The 13,408-nt window shown below is 42.5% G+C and overlaps 1 protein-coding gene across 1 annotated transcript in view; it reads left to right on the top strand.

Annotated features, from left to right (window-relative positions):
• STAG1 (stromal antigen 1) overlaps positions 1-13,408 on the top strand; it is a gene marked incomplete at its 5' end in the record, with an annotated part of 71,487 nt that overhangs the window by 23,632 nt on the left and 34,447 nt on the right. Inside the window, 5 exons of the mRNA XM_010087987.1 lie at positions 1,159-1,251; positions 1,374-1,463; positions 1,652-1,855; positions 6,907-6,977; positions 11,792-11,879. Of these exons, the coding sequence (XP_010086289.1) occupies positions 1,159-1,251; positions 1,374-1,463; positions 1,652-1,855; positions 6,907-6,977; positions 11,792-11,879 (546 nt within the window). The remainder of the gene's footprint in view (positions 1-1,158; positions 1,252-1,373; positions 1,464-1,651; positions 1,856-6,906; positions 6,978-11,791; positions 11,880-13,408) is intronic.

The raw sequence follows: 13,408 nt of genomic DNA on the forward strand, positions 1-13,408 counted from the left end.
GGCTGCCCAGGGCAGTGGTGGAGTCACCATCCCTGGAGGGGTTCCAGAAACGTGTCGATGTAGTGCTTGGGGACATGGGTTAGTGGGTTGGGTGGTGTGGGGTTGACGGTTGGACTTGATCCTTGAGGTCTTTTCGAGCCTTAATGATTCTGTGATTCTATGATTCCACACTCCCAGAGAGATGTAGGTATGGCATTCAGCTTCTGCTTCTTTTCAGTTAGATCATGAGTTGTGGGATGGTAACTGCAGGGATCTCTGACTTGTCAGTAGAGGTTTGTCACATTCTCATGATCTCGCTAGTGTATCTCTGAGTTGAAATGGGAGCAGAGTTTCGATGATGCACTCACATTCTTGTGGAGTAGTTTCTTCCCTGGCTTCAGCTTGTAACCCTTATTGTGCAGTCTGGCAGCTTTGCTATGCATACAGCATCAGCTAACTTGTATTCTTTATTATCGTTATTTGTTTTCAAATAAATTTATTTATTTAATAATTATCGCTTTTTGTTTTCCTCCTTTTGTGAAGCCAAGAAGCCAGATCTAAGCTTTTATGAAGCATGCTGTTGTGATTATTGTCTCTGTATTCCCTGTTTCGTGGTGGTTTTGCTATGACAGCATTAGTAGCGTCAGTGTGTCTGTCACTGGAATTTGTAACTGAGTTCTGTGAACCTGGATGTCTGCTCTCACTGGGAATTGCATTCCGGTTTAGAGACAAGGCCATGAATCCTCTTATGAAAATCACTGTTACAGTGTGGTTTGATTTTGGTTTTCCTCATTATACTTCGTTTCGCCCTGAGGTTTTAGATTAACGCTTTGTTTAATGTGTGAAAGCCACAGCTCAATTCACTTGGAAGCAATAGCAAAACTTCCACTGACTTGGGTTAGATTTGAATTTCAATCCTTAAAAAATGTTGATGTGTCGAGACAATATCATGCTGGATGATGTGGTATTTTCCTTTTCAAGCACGGCTTCTTAGGACACATGGTTCTCCCATTTAATCACTCTTCAGTCCAAATGTGTTTGAGTTTTTTATTCCCTCTTTTTTTGATTTATTAAAAATATACTTGCATGGATTTTTGTTTGTAATACAAACTTTAGAGAAAATAATGAATGCTATATGCAGAAACTGTATTTACTTTAGCTATTTTTGATCACTTGCAGGTCTTGACAGCAAAAGAAAGAAAAACTCAGATAGATGACAGAAATAAATTGACTGAGCATTTCATTATTGCACTTCCATTGTTGCTATCAAAGGTACATTTTTCAACAAAGTAAATCTCTCACTGGTGTTTACAACCGTCTTTAAACTTTTTCATTCTGTAGTGTAGGTGTTTATTTTACTTCACTATTTTTATATTGTTTCAATGATGTTCTAGTACTCTGCTGATGCCGAGAAGGTTGCAAATCTCCTGCAGATCCCTCAGTATTTTGATCTGGAAATCTACAGCACGGGCAGAATGGAAAAGGTATAGTACATTGGGCAAGAAGTCTGGTTGCTTCCAAGTCTCTGATTACTATTCTGGTCAGACAGCACTGTGCCTTCATTTGGCATGCTAGTAATCTAACCTTGAATGGGTGTATTCCTTGAATTACTTTGTTTTTGAGTTTCGTTGTTCAGGTAAGGTGAAAGCTGAACTTCTTTTCTGATCTACAGCATCTGGATGCCTTACTGAAACAGATTAAGTTTGTTGTGGAAAAGCATGTGGAATCGGATGTTCTCGAAGCCTGCAGCAAAACCTACAGCATACTCTGTAGTGAGGAATATACAATCCAGAACAGAGTTGACATTGCCCACAGCCAGCTTATTGATGAATTTGTGGATCGATTCAACCATTCTGTAGAGGACCTACTGCAGGAGGTTTGTTTTCTTAAAATGAATTTAATTAGACTACCTACCATACATTATGATAAACTGCAGAAAAACATTCTTACCAAGTCATGAAACCCATCTGAAGATGTAGTTCAGCAGCAACTATTTCATAATTATTTGGAGCTCTTTCTCCATGTAGAAAATCCCTTGGACTAGACATTAAGCCTGCAAACCATTGATGCTGTAAAACACAGACCACGGAACAATCTTGCTTCTGAAAATTTAGTCTAGTATTTAAACAGTCTACGAAAGAAATTAAATAGATGAATGGGTGAAAGCTGATGAAAAATGCAGGGAAAGGTGCATTTACATTAATGCTTGTGGTGCTTCCAGTAGTTGCAAATCGATATGCTGCCAGAATCAAGACTGGATTATGCCTTGAATGGAAGAGAGGATTTAGTAAAATATTTATAACAGCATATTGAAAGAGCTCTGGAAAGAATGAAATAAAGATACAGGTCTGAAACCTGGAGGTACCTGGGTTTTACTTGTAAGAATTTATCCTTCAAAATGCATAAGACAGAATACATTAAATACGAATAGAAACCTCACTCATTTTTTCTTGCTTTACATCAATTTAATTTTCTGTAGCACTACTTTATTTGTTGTAATTCTCATGATTTTTAAACATAAGAGCTGCATGAATCTTTTTCTTCACTCTTCTAGTCATGCAGTGCACTGTGGCAGATACATTGAATTTTTGATGTACATTTATAGAAAGTTAAGCTGTAGTCTCTGTTTTAGACTTGCATGTTAAAGAAGATAAGCTTTTTTCTGTCTTTAAGTAATATGCCACATACAGGCATACTGAATATATGCCCCGTCACATTGCAGAGTAAATACATTTTTTTCTGTTGCTGTAGGAATGTACACGAGTAAAAAAGGCAGTGTATGCGGGAAGCCAGTGCTCCACAACCCAGAGGAGTTAGTGTGCCACTGTACGTTCTTTGATAGAATACATTTGCTTTGCTGTTTACCTGTCTGCCATTTTATGTGTACTTTCTCAGAAACTTCTGAGCAGAATCTGAAAAGACATTCCAGAATTTCTGCTATGTCTCTGCCCATCTGTGCATGGCAAGGGAATCCTTTCAGCTAATGCCACCTGACGTGTCTTGGCTCTCTGTTTTTATAGCCATGGATTTTTTAAGCACCTCACCTCACCAAAAACTCTGAGACAAAAACCTTGGGGAATCTGTTGCTGACTTAGGTAGCAAAAAGGGCTAACGTTGGACCAGCGCAAACATCCACCTTCAGAACCAGCCAAGTTCTCCACATCAGATGTCCAGCAACTCATCCCCATAAAGAGTGGCCTTCACTTTCCATCGGCACCCACTGACAGAGGTTTAGGAACTCGGGTGAGGTCCTCACGTTTTTCACTATCCACACATCCAGCACCAGGATTCAGTCTGGCTCTGTATGCAGGGACCACTCTCCTTTGTTGTTTCTCCAAGCCTAGCTCTTGGAGAATCTTCAGCTTAAGTCTCCGCACCCAAGTTCAGGTCAGCAAAAAGCGTCTCATTCACACTGCCTTGCCTCCAGATGGAAGAAAGTACCTATAGGTTTTTTCAAGAATCAAAACAAGAAGCAAGTGGAATCCCAGTTTCTGGACACTGACTTGCCATGTCTGTTACACTGCCTTGTTGTGAGACATTATGAAAATATCTCCTTTCAGCTCTTTCTCGTTTTATAGAATCACAGAATCATTAAGGCTCGAAAAGACCTCAAGGATCATCAAGTCCAACCGTCAACCCCACACCACCCAACCCACTAACCCATGTCCCCAAGCACCACATCCACACGTTTCTGGAACCCCTCCAGGGATGGTGACTCCACCACTGCCCTGGGCAGCCTGTTCCAATGCCTGAGCACTCTTGCAGTGAAGACATTTTTTCTAATCTTCAGCCTAAACCTCCCCTGGCGCAACTTGAGGCCGTTTCCTCTTGTCCCATCACTTGTTCCTTTAGAGCAGAGCCCAGCACCCCCCTCACTGCCCCCTCCTTTCAGGCAGCTGTAGAGAGTGATGAGGTCTCCTCTCAGCCTCCTCTTCTCCAGACTGAACCCCCCCAGCTCCCTCAGCCGCTCCTCATCAGCCCTGTGCTCCAGACCCTTCCCCAGCTCCGTTGCCCTTCTCTGGACCTGCTCCAGCCCCTCAATGTCCTTCTTGTGGGGAGGGGCCCAAAACTGACCCCAGGATTCAAGGTGCGGCCTCACCAGTGCCGAGTCCAGGGGCACAATCCCTGCCCCGCTCCTGCTGGCTACACTATGGAAATTCTTGGAAATTCTCCAAAGCAAGTGCCATGTTTGTGCTCTCTGGGGACAGTTGTGTAGCAGCCACTGTAACAAACAGAAATTAGGTCTCTTCTCTGTGACATCCAGTGACAGGACAAGGGGCAATGGGTTCAAGCTGGAACATAGGAGGTTCCACTTGAATATGAGGAAAATCTTCTTCACGGTGAGGGTGACAGAGCACTGGAACAGGCTGCCCAGAGAGGGTGTGGAGTCTCCTTCTCTGGAGACATTCAAAGCCCGCCTGGATGCGTTCCTGTGTGATCTGATCTAGGTGTCCTGCTCCGGCAGGGGGATTGGACTGGATGATCTTTCGAGGTCCCTTCCAATCTCTGACATTCTGTGATTCTGTGACACGCAGCTTTTTTGGAAGAGCCCCCTGGAAGTTTCCACACTGTTCAGCTGTGTGCTCATCCGTGCATCTATGCAGGGCTCCGAGGTGGTGTGCTGTTCCCTGGATGGTTTCACCCACGATCCACTCACTATTTTGTTAGCATTGCTGAGACACCGACAGGTCATTCTTTTTCAGCCAGAATCCCAAGCTCAGTTAGCCAGTACAGGAACACTCCTGCTGTACAGCCGCTGCTCTTTCTCTGACGGACCCATTCTCCTCCCTGCAGCAGCTCTGAAGAGGAGTCGAGGCAAGAACCAGTCCTCTAGTTCTGTCAGCAGCTTTTCTGTCATCCACATACCCTTCTGGAAGCCAGCAGTCCCATTAGTGTCACATTTGGTTCACTCTCGCGTCGGTCTCTTGTTCTGGGATCTCTGGTGTGAGGAGATCCCGTGCTGGCCTTCCCTTTGCACCTCACAGCCCCCAGCCGTGTGTTTTCAGAAGTCCTTCTTGGGGAGTCCTCTTCCACAGGCAGGGTGGTCTCTGGGCCTCAGAGAGCTGTGCTGCAGCACGACAATCAGCAAAGGTGAAAGGAGGCTGGAAACCTGCCTCTCTCCCGCCCCAGCCCGTTTTGGATCAGGTATGCCAGTGAAGCACAGCTGGCGCAGTCCAGCTGTTCTAGACTAGAGGCACGTGGGTGCTGCGGGAGTTCAGAAAACACACTCCGTATTTTCGGTGTGCTGCATGGGTCTGCAGCCTTCTCTTCTGCTTTCTGCCACTGCTTGATAGATCTCTCCAGCCTCACCTTTACCCAAGGGGAATCGGGTAAGAGCAGTGAGATGCTGGGGTTCGTAAACAACTTCCCACCGGTCTTCTCGGGAGAAATGAACTAGAGGAGAAAAACTTTTTTCCTGCAGTTTTCCTTTATTACTAACTGCTGTTGAATCAGGAAGCCGGTAGCTGCTTATTCCCGCTCCGTTTCCCTTCCCCTCTCTGTACACAGTACTCATGCAAAAAGCCCTGAAGGGTTCACTGGAGCTGCTGGGCAGGGAGCAAAGACTGGGCTCGTGCACGAACATGGGCCAGTGATACCAAAATACTTGTGATGTGTGCCCTTCCGTCACCCAGCTGGGGAAGGAGTGGAGAAATGCAAGTGAGGGCTTGTGATCTTTGTGTGTATTCACTTGCATGGGAGAGGGATGAGGACGGAGGATTATAAAGAAAAGCTGTGTCTGGAAGTCTCATGAGAAGTGAAGAATTAAGAGGTTTAAATCTCTAAGGAAAAGGGAGTGTGGAGGTCAGACGTGTCTTAGAGAAAGGTGCAGAGACAAAACCAAGGCAAAAGTAGGAGAAAGTAAGAAAGAAGAGTGGTAGCAAGGATTTGAAATTTTGGCCTTTGTGATACTCTTTGCTGGGTGATGCTAGGTGGAATAATTAATTTTAATAAGTCTATTTCATAATTTAAAAGATATTTTACATTAAAAAATGCACATACTTGTACCCCAGCAAGTATCCCACTGCTTTGTGGCTTCCCCCTAGGTTGATAATGAGAGAAACATTGATTGACAATTGCATCTGAAGGCAGAAAAATGTCTTAATTGTTGGGCTTTTAGATGGAAAAATATGATCAAAATGAAATGGAGAAGAATCATTGTAAGTGGGTTTCTTGTTTCAGAAAGTTGCTGGAAAAAATAAGTTTTGAAAGTACCTCATTTCCACTTGTTTCGCTAAGAGAATTTGCTGTTCGGTTTGCGTAACATTTTAGGATAATGATATTTTAAAATGCCAAAAAGATAAAATTAAATTTAAACTAAAAGTTTGGATTTAATTGTGCAATATTCATTCTTGGACTGTTGATTCCTCAGATTTGTAAAATCTAAATTTAAAAAAACACCTTCCAGTTAGGAGTGTGTGTCAGTCTGCACACAGGATGCAGTTGCCGTGCCTTGCAGTGTGTAATGCAGTAAGCAGCGTGAAAACAGGAGAAGAAAGCAATTTTTCCACTCATCACTTCAAAAAACTTGCTGTTGACATCTGCAGGTTTCTGGTGTGGAGCAAAGCAAGCCTTTGGCTTTACTCATGTAGCGTGTTCGTCAGCTGATGGTGAAACTGCAGTTCAGTCCTTTTTGTAAAAGGCAGAACTCAGATTTTATTCTTGGGAATGACCTCTGCTGCTGGAGGATACTGCTTTGAGTATTAACACGGCAGTACTGCTGGGTGTTGTCAGGTGATCTTGCCCATTTCCTGGTGACATGCAGTAATTATTTAAATATTATTATTATGGAATCTAGATGAAAGTATTTGGAAAATTTGGGATCAGTTTTGGTGTCAACATAAGCCCTCAAGGAAATGAGCTCCTCCGCGTGCAGTAGTGTCCTCTGCTGGATTGCTGAACTCTCAATGGATTGCCTTTCCTTTGCAGGGAGAAGAAGCTGATGATGATGACATATACAATGTGCTCTCCACGTTAAAGAGGTTAACCTCTTTTCACAAGTAGGTGATTTTTTTTTCCCTCAAAAACTTACTATGTTAATTTTATAATTTCAGTGAGTATCAGGTGATGTCTAGTGTTAAGAAATGAGAAAATATATATGCTCTGAAATATGAACCAGAGATTGACAGATGGTTAGTGGCATTTTCAGTATAGCTGTTTGGATTAGCCTGGGTCCTTGCTGAGTTAATGCCGTTAATTTTACAGATTTGGTGTGCAAGTGGCGTACCATCCCTTACACTAAGCGCTTTTACACCTCTGAGTGTTTCACTAAATAAATGTTGTGCTCCCTGTGTGACAAGGCAGTCAGCGCACAGGGAACACTTCTTATCTCCAGCACCAGTGGATGCTGGCCAGGTCTTCGCTTTGAGCCTCGGCTTCGGAGAGCCTGTTTCTCACAGTTTCTTGTGTCTTTGAGGTGTTTCTCCTCAAAATTATGTAAATAAGTAGTAGCGGTAGTATTAATAGTCAATAGTTTGTAGTGAGAGGTCTGTAGGATGCATTCTCTTCCTGCAGAAATGCCAGGAATAGTTTCTAGCTGCGTTGTTGGGAAGGTCTGTGTGGATTGCACAGAAACTCCTTCATTAAGCGTGGGGTGAACGAGCCCAGTGGAACCAGGCAGCAGCTTCTCAGGGTTCTGCTGCTCTCAGTCAGACCTGCAGGTGCCCTCCTAACATGCAGAGCAACCTGGGGAATGTCACCTGCACTGTAGGGTTTGGAGCACAGCACAAAGACCTCATCATCCCCTCCTGTCAGCTGTAGGAAGTAATTGGTCCTGGTCAGCCTGTGAGAAAGCTTCATATGCAGATGGCTGAGAGCCACAAATAATTTCTTCCTTATCACGAGATGGGAGAGGACCTTGCTTTCTCCCACCTCTTTTATGCCAGTTGGTTTTAGTGAGTTCATTCTTTCTTTTCTGTGCTTAGTTTTCACTTATCCTGAATCCTGCATTGGATCATTGTATGAAATGGTTCTGCAATATCTGCTCTTTGTTTCCACCCAAGGAGAGTCCCACAGAGATCATTAAATCGTTACTAATTTCCGTAGTTCAATGCAAATTAGGTCTTCAGTTGCCCTGGTAACACACTGGAGCCACTTCTGCCTTTCCCGAGAGGACTGATGAAAGCTGTAGTTCACGTCCAAGAAGGATGCACAAATCTTAAGGCTTTTTTGAGAATCTCCCAGATATATTTTTCCTTTAGGGTTCCAAAAATTAAGAGAGTGAATCCAGATTATAAAGAAAGCTTTGTAGAAAGACACACAAATCAGGGGCAGGGACGTGTACCTTCACCTTCCAAAAAAATAGGAAAGAAAAAAGAATCAAATCTGAAGAGCTGAAGACCAGCTGTGTATTATTTCTCATCTGATTTGTTATTTATTATTATAGTTCAATGGGAATTTCTAATTAATATCTGCTTGCATATAAAGTAATGAAATCTTTTCATTACTGCACTGAATGTTACATCTGATGTGGTTTCTTTGTGAAAGGAAACAATCATACCATCAGAGATGGAATTTTGGACAAACCTTTAGCTATGAGATTAGGATCCTCAAAACTCGCATTGAGCGTTCTCGTCTCGAAGAACAGGGGCTGCTTTCTGATCCTGTCGTTTTCTGTCATCAACTGGGAGCCAAAAGAAACTAAATCAATGGAAGAAGTTGAAATTGCAGGCTAACAACTGTTACCTTTCAGATCTTGTGAAACTGTACTGATACAGTAGTTGCTGAGGCTTCGAAAAGAAGCAAGTCCCTCTCTTCTTCCAGTGAGAGAAGTTCCACTCAACCTTATCTGCGCTTGTGTTTCCTTGGTAGTTGCTGCTGCTTCATATTCTAAGAAAAAGAAGCCCAGCAAGTTGGAAAAAACATGGTAGGGGATTACCAGAATTCTGGACCAAAAAGCTTCTCTACTGAGATTTCCCAAGCCTGAGCTAATCCTTTTTCCGAGAGGGTCATGACAATAAAGGGCTCACAGTGCACTCTTTAATTCATGTCTTTTCATCAAACAAGGATATCAGTATTCCAGTACAAATGAAATTCATCATTGCCATGTTTCCTTCCATGTTTCCAGAATGTAATAAATTTTCTTGAGGTCTTCTGAATAGAACACCTGGAGTATATACTTGGGCTTCTCTTTTTGCCAGGGTCTCACTGATATTTATAGGGTTTTTTTCTGTCCTTAAGTACATGCAGACAATTTTTCTGTACTGACTCCATCCCAATTCAACTGAGCTTTCACACATCAGTGCTGTAGCAGTTTGAATGCTGCAAAATAGCAGCATTTCTTACTTAATTACTTCAGTTAATTCACAAGACACATGAATCTCAGGCATCATCTCCATTACTCTGGATGTGCCCTTCTGATGCTGTCTGGTATATAGAACGCTGTTTCACATTTGGAAATCAGGATTGTTGGTATCACTGTCCAGTAGTCCTCAGGTATGGTATGGGATTTGATTCCTTCTGCCTCCCAACTTGACTCCGTAAGCCTGCAGCGGCTTTAGTAACTCTCTAGATACGAGTCAAGTTTTTATCAGTATAAGCCTGATCTGTTGGGACACTTCCAAGATAGGCAATTCCGTGGTCAGACCAGCAGATCTTCTCTTCCTGTTACAGAAACCCTTTGCTTAACCTTTTTTCCCCGTAGCTGACTAGTACATCCTTCAGACTAACTTCCTCAGAAATTCGTTACATCCAGAAGAAGTAGAAATGATTGTAAATGAAACCTCAGTAGAGGAATTAAACTGTAAGGAGCGTAGCTGTTCAAAGCCTAACGTAGAGCTTCTCGCGTTTTGTGCTTCTTTAAAAAGAGAATCAGTTTTGTGGATGGAGAGAACACCTCTTCTAAAAGGAGGTTTTCTAGGCGGCTTCTTTCCAGGCTTTCAGAAGCACTGTGGAACTGGTACCTTTACTTCATCTGGCTACTTCCTGGCAGAAAGGTGCCCTGGCAGACAGTGCTGTCCCTGGAGATGAAAAGAGACCTTTGATGAAATGTTGGGCCTTGTCTTCTGTAATCCATGAAGACTCTCTGACGTGGGAGGGACTAAGGAAAAATTCTGTGTTGTGTGAATTTTCATTCTATGTCAATCTGAACCTCTGTGCAGAATTGTCTTGTGTCGAAGGTACTTTTATAACTAGCCTTTTGATTGTAAAGTAGTTCGAAAGAGACAAAAGTGCACCAGAATATGCCTAGATTTCATGTGAAGGGTCTTCTTGAAGGAAGTTTATATTGAAAAGCCCTCTGCAACTTGTATATAGTTAGAATTGTTCAGCTTTGGAAGCTTACAAGCTCTTCCTGAGATGAGCTGTGAGGCCAGGCTTAGAGCAAAGGTGCTGCCAGCTGCGGGGCGAGGGGACATGCCTGCCGTGGAGGGCTCCTAAGTGAAAAGGCAGAAATGAGACCGTTTTCCCTTTTGTATTATCCTACAGATAATCTATGCTGATATCTGTCTCTGCACACCAAGGAAATTTTACTGCTTTAATTACAGCACTGTAATTAAGGAGCTACAACCCTTCCTTGCTAGCAACCCTGGGATTTGCTGAAGCAGCGGTTCTGTGCCTAGTATCACTAGTCAGAGGCAGTTCTCTGACAGCCTGTAATTTATATATGAAACATTTTGTTGCCATACTTCAAAGACCATCCAGAATCTAAGGGGGGGCAGGGGGTATTTTTACATTTTTGTTTCCCTTTTTTAAAGTTTTCTTATTGTTTTTCTTCATGGATTTGAGTTAGAAGTCAAGATGCACCTTGGCTTAGTAACACCTCCCCAGGGTGCATACTTGACTTGCTCTCAGCACAAGGGCATTCATTGTCACATTTTCTGTGAAACTTTCATCAGGGCGGTTTTCCAGAGCTCACACACTCCAGCCTGGGCAGCGTTCCATACCAGGGGTTTAAAAAAAAGTCTTGAGTTCGGCCTCTGTCCATTGCAGAACTAGGGAATTATTCTTTCTGGCTGAGGAGGGTAGTTAATTATTTAAACAAAGTCAGGCAGCTCCAAAGCAGGGCAGACACGAAGGGGTGGGAAAAGTGATCACATTTTGGTGATGATGGTGCTGGGATGAAAGGGAGCCACATGCAAGACACTGCTTTATCTGATTTAGACTTGCCAGTTCAGTCTGAGTATCCCTTCCCCTGGGTGAGTATTTTAATTAACAAATTTCTGATTATTCTGAGGTGGCTTGCTCTTTTGTAAACATTTTATAATATGCTTCAAATTAACTCAGTTTAATTCCACTGCAGAAAAACGTGCAGACCATCTCTGTCTCAGATACATGTATATCATGCTGTCTTACTTTAGATGTTTTCAGGATATTTACTATCTAGTGATAATCTATGTTGTTTATCTCCAAATGATACAGTGGAAAAATACATAACTTTATTTTGCTTAAAGCCATTTTTAATTCAGTATATATTGCTAGAGTTTGGCCATAGTTTCTGCTGCAATGCCAGAGAAGTGCCTTCTGGAGTTCTGACCAAGTTTAGAAACAAAGAGGAAAGGTGATTTAGAGGCAACACTGAGAAGGAGCTTCTGCCTACACTCAAGTAATCTTTAGAGATGTGTGGTATGCAGAGAGTTTATCTCCTCCCTACAAAAATCCCGTGTAGTAAAACACTTTTCCTCCATCACCCGAAAGCCTAGCTTCTGCTCTTAGTGTGGGGAGAACTGATTGTGCAGCTGCTCTGGCAGCAGGCTGAGTTGTCTCCGCTTCACAAAAACACCAAGTCACTCACTGAGCTGCCAGGTCAGACTGCGTTCTTGCCGTGGTGGAGTTTGGAGGAACGCAACTAATCTCTCTTTGTTACCTCTCGTTGTAGTGCTCATGATCTCACCAAATGGGATCTGTTCAGTAACTGCTACAGGTTGCTCAGAACTGGAATTGAACATGGAGCGATGCCAGAACAGGTAGGGTTAGCAACACCTGCGCTGCATCCTCTGGGGATTCACGGTTTTGGAGAGTCTAGTCATAGAGAAATTCAGAAGATTAATGCACTAGACTTCGGTTATTTAGGAAAAATGTGGAGGTTTGAATTAAATTTATATTGCATTGAGACACTGTCCAGGAGGTGAAAAATTCTGAATTCAGTGATTTTTGAGCTACTTGCCTCACCTTTCTCATCAGTAAAGTATGGGATAACTGATGTTCCTGGCTGTGAAAAGCAATGCGTGAATCATGATGTTTACAGTGAAACCCAACATTTGTAAACCTTGGCTGCAATTAGAATTATCACAAATTATTATTGTGCATTGAAGGTAACATGGAAGCTTAATGAAAACCAGGAAGCAAGAACAATATTTAGCAGGGATGCTGGCCAGCCCTTCCAGGGGAGTTCTTTTAGTGGACACATCTTGGACTTTGTTTGCTCCTAGGATTCTCCCAGGATCCCCGTTTAAACTGCAGACTGCCTACTCCAGTATTTAAGCACATTTTAAGTTATAACTTGATTTCAGTTAGCAGACAGTTGTTAATTCTAACCCAACTTCGTTTAGAAAAAACAATTCTCTTGAAATTCTGTAAAAGTGTTTTCTGAAAAGGACCATACGGAGGATGCGTAGCCACATGCCATGTGAAAGTCACGGCTTTAAGCTGGGGGACCTTCTGCTGTCTCCGCAGTTGGTACTTAATGTGGAATTGTGCTACCTGGAGGGAAGGGGCCAGCAGATAAAAACTGTCCAGGCAGCTACCAGCCATCTTCAGTGTCTGGCTTTGACAAGGATACGGCTCCCCAAATACTTCTGTAAGATCTTGGGAAAAAAGTTCTGAAATCTGAACTCTCCTCAGTGTTTCTTTCCCCAGTCCACTAGAAGGAGTTCACTGAAAAGGAGTGGTTTGGTCTTTAGTGAGATCTTTCAAAAAGGTATCTTGTGAAGTGATGAGAGCTGTTACAAACTTAATTTATTCTGCACAGAACCGCAAACCATTGGAAGCATCTTCAAGCCAAAAAGTTTTTGAAATTTTTAGCACCTAATATAGATTTGAAATTTTTAAAAGACACAATGGATGCTTTTATGGGCACCATAAATATTGAGCCTAGTCTTCTCCATGAGGAAATTTGTATTTTCTCCCTTTTTTTAGAAATTGGGTCACATGTTAATTTGGCAATAGAACAAATTTCCAGACTCTTTCGCTAGTGAAGTCAGATTTGGAGATATTTAAACACATGTTTTTGAACTGAGATATGTAGATGTTGGTTGTACTGCCGTCACGCTGTGACATCACCTCTCGTTGTACCCTAACGCACAGTTTTCTGTTCTGTTTCCAAGCATTGACACTGTTTTGACACTGGTTTGTTTGGTTTTTTTCACCTGTAGTAGTACACTTTTTTATTGCACCAAACTGACAAAGGAAAAGCATAATATCCTTGAAAATAAAAAGTACTGCCTAAGAGCTGCTCCTGTTCTTCTCCCCAAAATGCACTATAAATTTTAGAAAC

Source organism: Pterocles gutturalis, unplaced genomic scaffold, assembly GCF_000699245.1.
Source record: "Pterocles gutturalis isolate BGI_N339 unplaced genomic scaffold, ASM69924v1 scaffold42026, whole genome shotgun sequence".
NCBI lineage: Eukaryota > Metazoa > Chordata > Aves > Pterocliformes > Pteroclidae > Pterocles > Pterocles gutturalis.